At 41.5% G+C, this 14,397-nt stretch overlaps 1 protein-coding gene across 4 annotated transcripts; it reads right to left on the reverse strand.

Moving 5' to 3' along the window:
- Positions 1 to 2,407: 2,407 nt before the first annotated feature.
- On the reverse strand, positions 2,408 to 13,682 carry AKAP17A (A-kinase anchoring protein 17A). 4 transcript variants are annotated; one of them, XM_086768625.1, is made up of 6 exons: positions 13,625 to 13,682; positions 13,140 to 13,267; positions 12,048 to 12,790; positions 9,724 to 9,872; positions 8,387 to 8,627; positions 2,408 to 7,113 (listed from the first exon to the last, which is right to left on the reverse strand). In XM_086768625.1, exons 3-6 carry the CDS (start codon positions 12,720 to 12,722, stop codon positions 6,184 to 6,186), a joined length of 1,995 nt encoding a protein of 664 aa, XP_086624751.1. In that variant the 5' UTR covers positions 12,723 to 12,790; positions 13,140 to 13,267; positions 13,625 to 13,682; the 3' UTR covers positions 2,408 to 6,183. The 4 variants fall into 4 exon arrangements, with proteins under 4 accessions (XP_086624751.1, XP_086624723.1, XP_086624733.1 ...); XM_086768597.1 differs by having other exon boundaries at positions 12,048 to 13,267; XM_086768607.1 differs by lacking the exon at positions 13,625 to 13,682 and adding an exon at positions 13,385 to 13,526 and having other exon boundaries at positions 12,048 to 13,267.
- Between the last annotated feature and the right edge of the window lie 715 nt (positions 13,683 to 14,397).

Here is a 14,397-nt window from a genome sequence, read left to right on the forward strand (position 1 = left end):
CTGTTCTGCTCTCATGAGACCCCACCTGAAGTAGTGCATCCAGCTCTGGTTGCCCTCAACATAAGAATGACGTAGACTTGTTGGAGCAAGTCCAGAGTAGGGCCATGAAGATGATCAGAGGACTGGAGCACCTCTCCTGTGAGGTCAGGCTGAGAGAGTTGGGGCTGTTCAGCCTGGAGAAGAAGAGGCTCTGGTGAGACCTTATAGCAGCCTTCCAGTACCTAAAAGGGGACTGCAAGAAAACTGGTGAGAGACTTTTGACAAGGGCATGCAGTGATAGGACAAGGGGTAATGCCATTAAACTGGAAGAGGGTAGGTTTAGATTAGACATAAGGAAGACATTTGTTACTGTTACAGTGGTGAGGTACTGGAACAGGTTGACCAGAGAAGTTCTGGATGCCCCATCCCTGGAAGCATTCAAGGCCAGGCTGGAGGGGGCTTTGAGCAATCTATTCTAGTGGAAGATGTCCCTGCCCATGGCAGGGGGGTTGGAACTAAATGATCTTTAAGGTCCCTTCCAACTCAATCCATTCTATGACCCTTCCAGATAACATATCAAATGTTTTTTTACATGCATACCTAATCATGCATATTCCCTTATTCTGGGTCATTGAATAGATTACTCTACAAAGGTAGAGTCAAATAGAAAAAAAAAAAATCACAGATATGATCATGGCTTTAGTAACCACTTCATATTAATATCAATTACTTCCAGCAATATGACTCATACATTATCAAAATTACTTTCCCACGGTAGGCAGCAAGCAGACGGAAAGCACAACAATCACATTGAATGGCTTGGCCTTGCCCTTGTGGAGAAGTCATAGTTTCTGTCGAAACTACGCTGCTTCCTGAGTCACCTAGCGCAGAGGCTCATCAGCCCTCAGATAGGAACAGGAGACATTCTTCTTTAAGGATCCGAACAGGACTGTGTGGCAACACTGTCCACAGAACAGGAACTTGGATTTCTTACCCTTTTGAGGCTCATGTTCTTCTTTGATTAACAAGGGCTGTAGGAACACCACTCCTGGCTGTGTGCCAAGAGCCACTGTGAGGCACCAGCACAGACATGGACAGCATGCACCAGCTCCTGCACATCGGGAGGCTCAGGAGCTTTGGCCTACAACCTTCCCACCCTCTTCAGCTCAGATCTTGCTGCAAGCGGTCTCTAATAACCAGGGTCCTCATCCTCAAACAGGGAGACATCACACACTGCCTCATATCATTAGATGATTAACACCCTTCTGAACACTACACATCCTTAAGAGCAAGGTGGGTTCCCACTGCCTGTCCTATCCTCCTGGCCCCTCTATGAGGACGAAAGGAAGACAGTGTTTTGTGGCAGCAGCTGTGAAGTCTCTCCTGCAGCTGAGTGCAAGAAGAGAGGTGCATCCTCACAACTGGGGAAACTCTCTTCCTGTCTTGTCGTGTGCCTTCAATATTCGAGAATAGAGGAAGAACTTCAGAAGGAACCCTGAGTATTTCTTGAGACCCAGTAAGTGGAATAGTGCTCAGAGGTCTCTTTCACTGCTGCCAAGGCTTTTCAGCAGGCCTGAACACAGTGCTCTACTGTGGAGTTGTCCAACCCATGGCTTAATGGGATTTACACTCCATATTTACACCACACTAGTTCTGCTCACTGAGGATTTTTTTTCCACTACTGAAGGAAAAAAAACATACCAGTAAAGAGCGAACCTGAGCTTTCCCCAGTCACAAAGGCTGATCTTAAAGTAAGCTTAAAATTAATTGACAGGTATGGCTGCCTGAGACACAGCAAGAAGTTGGAAACTATTTGAGTTCTTGGCTTTGCAATGGCCTAGGAAGAGCTCCCGAGTTTGAAAGCAGGATGAAAAAAGGGAGTGAAATGCATGGGATAAGCGTAACACTTCCGGAGGAATCACTTGTACTGAAGTCTTCCACAATCTTCAAGGATTTCTTTCCCCATCTCTGCCCTATACCTCTGGGGCTGCCATACATTCAATCAAGATGAAAGCTGACATCCAGGCTCCAGCTTTTCAAATTATAGTCTAATGGAAAAAAAATGACAACTTACAGTCTTGCTCACCCAGATCCTTGATGTTCTGATAAAAACAGTGAATAAATCTATATTCCTGCTTACAACCCAGGGAAACAAAGCCCCCAAATAAAACCCAGAATATTGACAGACAAATGGAATAAGATATGTAACTTCAATGCAATGGGACATCAGTAACATGCAACTCATAACAAGCCAAGGCGGAGTCAGGTTACTAGTGGTACATAACCCTCAGCGACCAGTTTCAGAAGTAAACAGGCAGATACCTCTGCAGACATTGTCACTGGATTTCTACCAGCTAAGGGTCTGAAAGTAAAGGTAGCATAGTAGCTAAGTCAGACTCTATCCAGTATTCAACCACATCAACATAAATTCAATGTTTCAGAAGTATTTATTAGTTTGCTATATCTTTGATAAGTATTAGTTGCTAAATCCTATACTCTTCAGTTTCCTTAACATTTATATGAAAACCTGTGACTGCAATGTGATTTAAGCACTGTAAATGTAATAATTAAACAAGAACAGCAGTGTGGATTATTGGAACTCCTTCATTAATCAGATCAAAGTTTGAAGTCCATTTCAAAAGGACATTACTTTAAAGCAGCTAAACCAGCAAAGGATAGATATTAAATACTTATCTTTTCATACGAACTCAAAGTCACTCAACAGACATACATTGAAACAGAAAAAGAAAAAAAGACCAAGTAATTTTATCTGCTTTTAGTGAGCTCCTCAAAGTCAGTCTTGCAGATCCAAGCAATCAGGCAAGATTTAAGCAATCAGCATCACAACATTCTTCCAGAGTAGGGAAAAATAGTAGTAACTTTGGCAGTTCAGCTTCTAGAAGCCATTATAAAGCCTGCTGGTATCCTAGGTTTTTTCATTTGAAACACTAAGACCCCTGGAAGATACTTGGTAGAAATGTACTGACTTACAATCAATATAGAACAAAGAGCAATTGTTTATTATAAAAAATTTTACTCTTTAAGTTATTGCACCAGCGAGGTTTTGCAATAGTACAAGCACATACCTCAGCCATAATAAAAATTTAAATAAATCATAATGGGCATGGAATAATTTATATTTGTGACCTTATTAATATATTAGAGTTTCAACTCTTTTCAAGTTTCCTTGCAGTTCAAAGCCCATCATCAATGAAGATCACAAGCAGACTGATGCCCAGCCAGTCTTGGAGCAGTGGCTATGTTGTAAAGACAAAACATCTCATTTTTATTGTTGAGCATGATGCTGTATGTCACAGGATATCCCTTTGGTCAGTTAGGGTCAGCTGTCTCAGTTGCATGCCCTCCAAACTTCTTGCCCAGCTTCAGCCTACCTATTCAGGGGGTGTGCACAAAATGGGAAACAGAGAAGGCCTTGACACTGCAAGCACTGCTCAGCAATAGGCAAAACACTGGTGTGTTACCAACACTGTCACAAATCCAAAACACAGTGTGAATCAGCAGGTATGAAAAAAGTTAAGTCCATCTCAGCCAGACCCAGTATAAGGACACATAGTGCTATATGCATTTCAAGGGATTCAGCACTGAAAAGATTTTGGAGAGCTCTGATGCAAAACACATACCTGAAGCAACAATTCTGCTAAGTGTCAAACTACATAAAACTCTGCACTGATCAGTTACTGGTCAACTTTAGGTACTAGGAGTTTTAAGAGGTTTTGATTGGGTACAGCTGGCCAGCTGAAAAGGGACTTCCTCCACGCTCCCTCTCCATTTTGGGAAGTAAGCATTTGCAAGTAGCTTCAAAGCACTTTCAGGCTTTTCTTCCTGAAGCGGCTGTGAAAAGAAAAAAAAACATGCAAGCACTATAAACAACTTGACTTACGTTACTGCACTTTTAGGACATTGTATGAAGCCAGTGCTAGATATGGTGTGTTAAGCTGAATGATTATCAAAGCCTGACATCCTTCCAACAATTACCTTCTCTGGCCTAATTGCCCTAAACTTAAGGGGAGCTTATGAAATTTAATCATTTCAGGGTGTGCTGTGAAACCTGCTCTTGGTGCCTTCTCTGGAGCAAAAAACCTATTAAGCGCAGTCTTTTTTAATATCAACTAACAATATCTGTTGGATTCTTCTAATATGACTCAGTAACACTTTCTGGTGACTGCCACTGCTTTAGCTGCTTCCACTCTAGCAAATAACACTGAATTCATAGCTTGATGACTTCCTGAAAGCAGCATTATAAACTAGCATCTCTCCAATTACTTACATAATGCATCATCAAGACCCCCACCCAACACATAAATCCCAGAGAAAACATACTGCAGAAATACTAGTAAGAATCTAATCCTAGCTCAAAAGACACTGGTACTGATGGCCGTTAGTTAAACTTCTCATATAACTGCAGATAGAATACAATTTTTTTTTTTTTTGAAGCAGTGTTACCATGGACAGTGTGTCAGTATTTAAGAGCAGGCTAAGCAGAATTACATGCATTTACAAAGAGGCATCCCACTAGCCTTATGAAACACTTCCAACCAACATTAGTTTGGATTTTATCTAAATCATTACTGAAGTTGAACTTATTTTCAAGTAGATAGGCTTTTAACACTTCAACAGATAGCAGAAAAATGAACTCTCCACACAAAGCAACTGCTCAGAATTCAAGAGACTGGTGGTGTTGAGATGATTAGATATATCAGTCTAGGTCTCAGCCCTTGACAATGGTGAAACTCACAAGAGAAGTCACAAAAATCTGAGAAGTAACATAATTAATTGGAGATCTTTAAAAATGTGAATTGCCAGGAAGAGCAAGAATATCTACTTTTTCTTTCCACAGCTAGTAACTACCATTTCAGCAGCATGGTCTGGTAAGAAACAAACCCCACATGGATTCATTGAAAGCAACACAGACAAACTCAGCCAGCCAGAGATCCAGCTGTGCTGCAGCACCAACATGCTCCTCAGGCACTCCAGGAAAGGGATGCACTTCGATTTGATGCATCAGTGTGAGGAAAATGGCATTCGAAGGCTGTAGATAAAGAGCACATGCCCTGCTGAATTAAATAGTTGACATAGCTGTACATAACAGGATCATCAAGACAGGTGGCTGAGCTTCATAATTCAAACGTGTCGAGTGAGTTTTTCAACAAATGGGTTCTCATACAACACTTCTGCAGATTTTAATATACTGACATATGAAAAGAGCAACTTCAGTTCACTGGAAATAGTTTTGGTTTTAATTTTACCATAAAAAGGCAAAATAAACTCTTTCACTGTCATGTTATAGCTTTTAATATTCCTGAGCTGCATTTTAGAAGCAAAAGTATTCTTAAATGGATTTAACAAGAGACACTGCAGCCTTACTTTCCAACGCCACAAGTAAAAATAATTTAGCAAGAAGGCCCCTTTTTCAAAAGACAATGGCTAGCTCTGTAGGTACCTGAAAACATGCTTCAAGTGGCTCTATGCCATCTGAAGTAATTACAAAACCAAGTATGTCAACAAAATAACAGAACAACTTTTCAACCATTTTACCGTGCCCCTCTTACATGAAAAGTATTATTATACAAACAGCATTACATGTCAGAATAATTTGGGCCATGAGGCTTGGCACCATACAGACATATGAAGGAACCACAGCAGTTTAAAAGATATCCTGCATATCTTTATAGTCAGTTTCAAGAATTATATGAAAGCCCTGCTATCCATCTGGATCAGAAAAAACTCTACTTTGTTAAATGTGATTTCATTGAATGCACCAGAAAGCATTTTAAATCAAGTCTGTATGTAATAGCTTGTAACATCTGGAGTTTCTATAACTGGCACCCATGTACTTCTCAAGCCAAATTAGGTGATAAAAGAGACAAAAACTAAATTGACTAAAATTACAGTTTAGAAAACTCAAAATCAAGAAAACAGGTTGGCTTTTAGCACTGTAGGAACTCAAGCACAAGCACAGGTGGTTATACCTACATTGTGGTAGAAACCTAGAAAGAGACAACAAAGCACGAAGGAACATCAAAAAAATCAAGCATCTATTTTCTTGATTTCAGGGACTAGATGTAAATTAAGCACTGGTTGAAACAAATGTGTTTTCTATAGCAGTCACACCGATGAGGTCTCATTTACAACTTTCTGGCCCTTTTGTCCAACCACAGCCTTTCCAAGGAGCCAAGGCCTCCACTACCCACTCCAAGTACTCCTTTGCTTACTCAGTGATCTCCTCCTGTGCCTTCGTCTCCTGCTCACGCTTCTGCGACTATGACTTCTTTCTCTTCTGTCTCGTTTACGTTCGCTGCTGCGAGTTCTTCTGTAACGTGAACGTCTGGGGCTTCTTCGACGAGGACTATGGCTTCGTCGAGGACTGTAACTTCTGCTAGAGTGTCTGTAATACCGCCTTTCTCTCCTGCGCTTTTCATCCTGGTAACTCACATCTCTTCTGTGTCTGCTCCTCTCTCGTTTACCCTTACTCTCATCAGTGTTTACGCTGCTACATGAACGGCTCTTTCTTCTCCTTGGCTCCGTGCTACGTTTGTTCTTCTCACAGTGTGAGTCCTTCCTGCAGGTATTCTGGTCATAACTAGAGAGGCTCTTCTGCTGCTGATTATTGGCAGGAACACATGAAAGTACCCCTGAACTTCTTTTCTCAGAACATCTCTCAGAGTTTGTGGTATGAAGTTTCTGACCTTCTTTAACATGAACTTTGTCATGAATGTTGCCATTCAAGTACTTGCATTGAGTGTTTATACTCTCAGGGGATGCTGCTTCTCTTTGAGAGCCAGGAGTCAGTTTGCTCGTAACAACAGCCTGTCCTGAGGTCGAAGTGATGCAGCTGGATGACACAGTGTGTGGAACACCACTAGGGGTTTTCAGCATGTCAGACTGAGATGCTTCGGTTTCTTCTTTGTTTTGATTAACAGCATCCATTTTCTTGCTCAAAAGATTGTTCAGTAGTTTCTCCCTCAGTTCCTTTTCTTTTCTCTGCAATCCCAGTGCTCTCTCTTTTTCCTCTTCCACACGTTTGAGCTCAGCCTCCTGGAGCCTTCGTCTCTCCTCCAGCTGCTGAAGACGAATCTTTTCTTCGTTATGTTCTTGCTCCAAAAGCTTTACTGTCTGAAAGACAGTCAAAGGGAAGGTAAGAGTAAACAAGAAAATATTTATAGACCTGCTCATGCTTCCAAGTTATGGCATAACACAAAAGCAGCAATCTGTCAAGAAAAACAAAATCTAACAAACAGAACTTAACCGTCCCAAAATAAAACAGTTATTTCCTTCTTAAAAGAGGAAAAAAAATCCCAAACCCAACCAACCAAAGAATCCACTAGCACACAACTGTTGTAACGTGAAACATTAGTTAATTTCTGTTAGATGATTGCAATCTGTGGCTCATAGATGACAAGTCTAAAAAAACCAGCAAATAACTAAACACACACACATGTTCCATAGAAATTGATTCTCATTTTGTCAACCACTTTAGAAACTCATGATACTGAAAAACAAGGGTTAAACTTTTTTTTTATTCTGACCCACACAAACAGCTTAGTGTAGACCTCAAAATTCTCAGAGTGAAATAATCACACTGCTCTATTTTATCTGACAACCTTCTATTTCAAAGCTGCAAAGTTACAAAGTCAGCAAGAAGTATTTCTCCCTTCTCCTAGCATATAGCTGACCACATAGCACTGTATGAGCTCTAAATCAAAAACATTCCCAAGGTATCCTGGCATCAAAGAAAAAAACCTGTGCTTTGCCACACAGTTTTTCATTACTACAGAAAATATTTCACATACATTACATTACACCTTAATATGACTTTATCCAAGCCTTAAGCAAATTACATCCTGTTTCAGTGAAAAATAACAATACTGTTAGAGAGACAGGATCTAACATTTGAAACCTAAGGTGACAGTACTTTTCCTAAAGAAAAATAATTCTGCATATTTTCAAACATGAAATAATGAAAGTTCATTCTCTGAAACTGCAAATAGTTAATGGAACTGCTAAAAGCCAGAAGGGAAACAGCATCAAGTTGGAATGAGAAATAAGGAGTCTTGCATCTTATCCTCTGTATTTAGTGCACTTTATCGTGCTTACACATTATTTTCCTGGACTTAAGAGCAAGCCTGCCAATTAGTTTACGGGTAAAGAACGTTATTCAGAACTACAGGTTCAAGTTCACTCTTCCATTTATCTATATGTGCGTATTTTACTAGGGGAGAAATACTGTTTCAGTGCACTATTTTGAATTTTTGGTCTAAGAAAGAGCATCTGTGGAGATACTAAATGGATTGTTTAATGAACAGCACTCCTCATTCCCACTCAAGTAAGTAAAAGGCTTTGTTCTAATGGGTTCTTCATTAGCTTCTGAAAGAAATACTGAAGTTACCTTTGCCCTGCTTAGCAGTTCTGCAATTAGTCTAATGGACTGCAGATTTCTCTGAGCTAACAGGAGCTTCCTTTCTTCTAACTTTATCTTCTCTTGTAGTTTTTTCTGCTCCTCGGCTTGAAGCTTTTCAAGCTGTTTTTTGTTTCGTCGAACTTCACGATCTTTCTGTTTCTGTTCTCTCTTGCGCAACTTTTCTTCTCTTTTCCTCTCTCTCTCATATTCTTCGAGCTCTCTCTGCTTCCTAAAAAGATATTAATATTTTTACCTTATCTAGGGCAGGTACAATTTCAGAATCCTACTCTATGTAAAAATATACTTTGAATAAATTTGTTTCTAAATATATCTTCTTGATTACTGAAAAACATAAGTAGAAAACAGTTAACATTTTAACCACTAGTTGTGATAGCAAACGATCATCAGTCTGTGTATATTTAAAAATAAGTTGGAATCCAAACATAACGCATGCCTACAAAAATTTTTTTTTTTAAAACCAACTCAACCAGAGACAATACCAAAGTATTAGGCAGCTGCACAGTCAATCATCACAGTGAGAAGAAAATTACCAAGCCAATTAATGTCTGCATGGGTTGGTGGTTTTTATTTCAGTTATTAGGACAAAATGATAGCTTAAATAAAAGGCTGAGGGTTTCTGAGATCAGCTGTCTAATGGCATGACTTTTATGAAATGTAACATTTTGCACATTTAATATTTTGAACTGAACATAAGCAGTACCGATAATCTAAATAATCCTACACTTTCAGAAACTGTTTAATATCTAAACATTAAGCAATAAATTATACACATCACATATATTATACATTATATACAGATTATATTCTGAATAGTTTACATTTTCACCCGTATACATTTTCTCAAAATGTCACTGTTAAGATATGCTTCTATCCCATCCTTTTCCTTGAAAAATACTGATGTTAAGAACAAATTAGCTTTATAATATCAAAGTTACTTACTAGTAGATCTAGTGTGTAACTTTCTATCCTCTATTTTCCGTATTTTCTGTGTTTCATTTTTCCATCAGGATGACTACACATCATTTAAGTTCCCAGCTCTTGGAATTATACTGCAACCAGGGGTGAGGAGGGGAGGTGGGAGGCGGGAAAAGAGGTATAAAACACTCCTCCTCTTCTCCAAAATCTTCGAAACCCTGAACCCTACTGTCTCAAAAAGACCATAATATTCTCACCTAGTTTTTAAGTGCTTCACTTTAGTTACAGCAGCAGAACTCTGAACATCTATTGATGCTGATATGGGAGGAGTAACTACTGTTTTGTTACATGATTGTTAAAAATATAACTGAGCAATAAGTGTTAAGTACCTTTCTTCCTCTTTTTGTCTTTCTTCAGCTTCTTTCTCTTTACGTTTTTGTTCTTCTCTCTGTTTTTCAAGCTCTTGAAGCTTTTGCCTTTCAAGCTGACGCTTCTTAATTGATGCATCACTCAGGTGTTTTGTGGAGTCAAAAGAAACCTTTACAGGATACAATTTAAAACAGCTTTAAGTAGGACCAAAAAAAAAAAAAAATCCCCTAAACAGTCCCCAACAATTTTAACCTAGCACAGAGGTATCCAAATTGCAATGTAAGTACAGTCAGAAATATAAAATCTTTTTCAAAACAAAGGGAACTTCTCTATGTGCCCAGAGCAAGCATCACAGTACTATAACCAGGTACCTGGGAACTAAATGTTCGTATACGAGCATGATCAGGTACGAGTTTACACTTTTATGTGTGTCTGACATCCAAAAGTAAACCCTACTGTGGTTTAAGTCACAGCTGTCTAATGTTTTCAACCTGGCAGAACAGGAATATACAGAACTCTTTCAAGTCATGTACGCTCATAGGGACAGCACAGCACTAGGCAGAAGTGGACCTTAAATGCCTTCCCTTCTGTCTAACACTGTGATCCTTAAGTTCAGCAGAAGAAACAGCTCTACAACATTTAGCACTTGGTTTAAGCAAGTGCCTCCCCACCAATTCTAACAGCAAGATACCCAAATAGAGGTACATTGGGCTGGAGCTCCAAGTTTGAGACTGGGAACACATGAGAAAGGGAAGTTACATGTATCTGAGCAATGAGACTAGGGGAAATGTTCAGCTTCCAGGACATATGGGCACACCTTGGCCATGTCCAGCTGCACACTGGAACAGGACGTTAGCAGACATCACACTCCTGGTATCCTAATCTCCCATTCTAGATACCACCTGTGTGCAGGCAGGCAGGGGTCCATAATACATTCCCCTAGGCCCATCGTTGTGAACTATGGGGTAGAGAATGAGGAGCACATACTCTGTAGTTTAATGAACCCAGCCTCTATGCAAAATTATGTTTCACTAGCAGGATAAAAGGACAGACAGGTAGAAAGAGATAAGGTGCTGTGACCTTGTCTGAAAGAGATCTGTCCTGACAGCACAGTTGCAAACACAGCCCTCTCTCTTTCCTATCAATCCCCAGGGCAGCTGCCAGGAAGGCATGCTTCCTCTTGCACGGCCAAACTAAATTTGGGAACCCTGATCCTCTATTTCTAAGTGACAGTTTGAATTTCACATTCCCTTGAAAACCTTGAGGGTCAAGTTACAAATAGTATCTACACTCCAACTGACAAACTTGGGTAACAGGTAAAAGATCACAGTATTTTACTTACACCGACTAAACTACAACTTGAATAAATATCTGCATGTTCCCACATTACACAAAGGAACACTCAAGCTTTTTCCCAAAATACACTTTCTGATTTGATGAATGACTATTGAGCATACTGAAGCATAGCCGTAACCATTTCACTCAACTAATATATAAAAGCATGGATCATCTCCAAACATATCAGAGCAAGTTTTTTTCAGGTCATACTTTCACAGATACTACATCTGAACAGACTGCCTTGTTCTCTCCTGTCACAGTTGTATTTTCTAAGACACTGAGGTTACAGAAAAAAAAGATCTGGAAAACTCAGGAAGTAAATATTATGAACTAAGCATACTGCACTCACAGGAAACTGTGCCACAGATTAACATTACAGTTTAAATTTTTGTGGGGCCTTTCTGTATGTGAAGTACAGTAATGATTAACTGTGTACTCCACAGGCCTTACAGGACACATACTATTGAACTTCACTGTTCTGACACTTGTCTAGTACACCTCATTATCAATGCAGGCATCAAATACACAGGCTAGGCTGTGAAATTCTCCCCCAGAATTTCTATTTCTAGTGAACACAAGAGACAACAATACCCGTTAAAGCCAGCCTTCTGGTGAAAAATTGCTGACCTTGTTCAGAATTAGAACTTGAAGTGAAATGACAAGATTTATAAACACATTACTTTCTAAAAAACATGAACAAGTCATGTTCATATACTTGGTCCTTCAAATAAGCGGTTCTCCTTTCTAGAACTGTCTTGTTAAAAAACAAAAAAAAACCAAAATCTCACCCGCTTTGTTCACACAGTCTAAACAACACATTTTTCTTTCATAATTTTCCTTTAAAAATTCTATTATGGCTGTTCCATGAAACTACATTCATGCTGTTAATGTCATCTGTTGTCTTCACTACAGCACACAGATGTAGGTTTTAAGCACTAGGGACATAACTCTTAGTTGTACTTGGTCTTTCGCATGGGTTTCCATTAAAAAGTCCGCGGTTTCTCACCTTTATATTGCAAGCCACAGCTTTGCCATCATCACCTTTATACATCAGCTTCATCCCTCGCAGGGCATTCATGGCCTTAATGAAGCCTGCATACTCCCGATACTGAACGTAAGCTTCAAAATTTAAATGTCCTCCAAAACTGAAAGTGTGAAAATTTCTGCCGGTCATTTCTTCTCTGTAAGGGTCCAGCATAGGTATGTCCACATTGCGTATTTCTCCAAATTTCTTGAAAACTTTTATAAGGACTTCTTCACTTGGCTTTTCCGAGCCAGAGTCCTTTGCTGCAAACCACTTACAAGGTAAGCCCTCTAAGTGAATAGTATCTGGCCTTTCCCCCGGCAAAGTTTCATTCATATCTTTCGCATCACGGAAAAACGAGTCCCAGTCATGTCTAGTAGGAAAGTCAATCTTGTATTCCGCAGCACGGACTTTTAAAATGTCAGAGAAGCCACTCAGCTTTATCGTTTTGCCATCAAGGCATGCCAGAAAAGATTTAACTAAACTTTTGTTTTCGACTTCTCCTTCAAACCGGATAAAATCCATCGTGCTTTTAGAAATCCGCAGAGTGGAAAACTGGTGAGTATGCACCATCCCTTTCAATCTTTCCATCACTTCCCAGTTCGAAATGGATTTTCCTGGTTGTTTCAGCTGAGGAAGTGCCACACTGATGGTCATTTTTGTAATGGGTTTAAGGTATAACCCACAGGGAGCACAGAGCTCTACAGCTTCTGATGTATCATGAACTATTGTTGCAGCAGCCATAACACAGAAAAAGCATAGGATAAAAAAAAAAAAAATAAAAGATGCAAGTTTAAGTTGAAGGCCAACAGCAGTCAAATAAAACAGCCCTTATCCGTAAATAATTGAATTCTTTGGCCATTTAACCATTCCCAAGTTAAAACAATGTCTCTTAATACAAGAGTCAATCTGAGAGTTAAAACTGAGTAGTACAAACATCTTAAATTACTTTATAACCACTAAAGCCTATAAGTAATTAAAACTCTGTAAGGCCTCAGAAAAAAAAAAGCAAGAAGCTGCTGACAATCTTAGGAATACATGAAGCTGGTATGTGATGGCTCAGAAAGCAGCTACCCTTGTTACAGAAGGGACTGACGGAGCGATGTCACACCGCTTCGTAGACTACTGAACAACCAGTGAACGCCAGCAGCCTAGCGCCGAGGCGGATCCCACGTTCTCCGGCAGAAACACTCAGAAGGTATCTGCAACGACAGAAAAACAACGTCCCTTTTATTTAAGGGCCAGCAGCCCCACCACCCTCCCTCCCAGCAGCCGCAGCAGCGCCGTGAGCCGCACCGGAGCCAGCGACCACGACTTGCCTGCACGACCCGCCGCTGGGAAGGCCGGCGGCTGCCCCCGACGGGAGGAGCCCGGGCGCTGGGAAGAGGCCCCGGGAAGGAGCCAGCGAGGAAGGGCTTCCCCCGCAACTCCAGCGGGCCGCGCCGGGCCGAGCAGGGTTACCCGCACCCTCCCCCGCCGGCTCCCCGGCCGCCGGAGCCCAGCAGCGCCCCGTCCGCCTCTCTGCCCCCTCTAAGGGATCGTCCCGGCGCCCGCCTCACCGGCAGCCGGCGAGGAGGCTCGGCCCCACAGACAACGGCCACCGGCAACGGCCCGTACTCGCCCCTGCCCCTCCGCGCGCCGCCGGGGCCGCTTCCGCTTCCGCGTGGCGGAACGGCCCCCCGGCCGGCAAGGGGGCGGGCGCGCTCTCGATGGTAACCCTCTCTATGGTAACCCTCTCCACCGCAGCGCCGTGAGGGCGCCGCCTGGCGGCGAGGCGGGAGAGTGGAGGCGTAGAGCTAAGGTGGCTTCTACCTACTTTTGGGTGAAACACGGGCCCTTGTTTCTTGCTTTCCCGCAAAGACATACGCTGTATAGTGTGGTTAGTGCGCATACACCCACTGTGTAGGAAGAGGTGTGTTTCCCAACCAGGTGATTTCCACCATTTCCTCCTAAGAACCTGGGGCACAGGGGCACAGCCAGCGCCACCCTGGGAGTGGAGACCAGAGCTGGGGTGCCTGGGGTTACCAGTTACCAGGGAAGTTTACCTCCAGCTTGCTGCTTACCACATGTTTCCAATAGTTTGTGCTTTTTTTAAAAAAAAAAAACAAACCCAAACTCTGTGTTTCTGAAAGAATGGCACAAATCAAGAAGACATAACTTAGTTGCGTAAACACGAGGGAGAAGTGCTATCTGAGACGCTGTAAGATACCCAAGCTACATATGTGGGTCTGGAAAATACGCCATACGACCTACAGGAAACCTGACTACCCTGCCAGCGGGAGGGAGTGCTGGGTACCCTACAGTACCCCAAATGGCAGTAGGCATGGGGGTT

This window comes from Chlamydotis macqueenii, chromosome 1 (assembly GCF_036417535.1).
Source record: "Chlamydotis macqueenii isolate bChlMac1 chromosome 1, bChlMac1.mat, whole genome shotgun sequence".
Taxonomy (NCBI): domain Eukaryota; kingdom Metazoa; phylum Chordata; class Aves; order Otidiformes; family Otididae; genus Chlamydotis; species Chlamydotis macqueenii.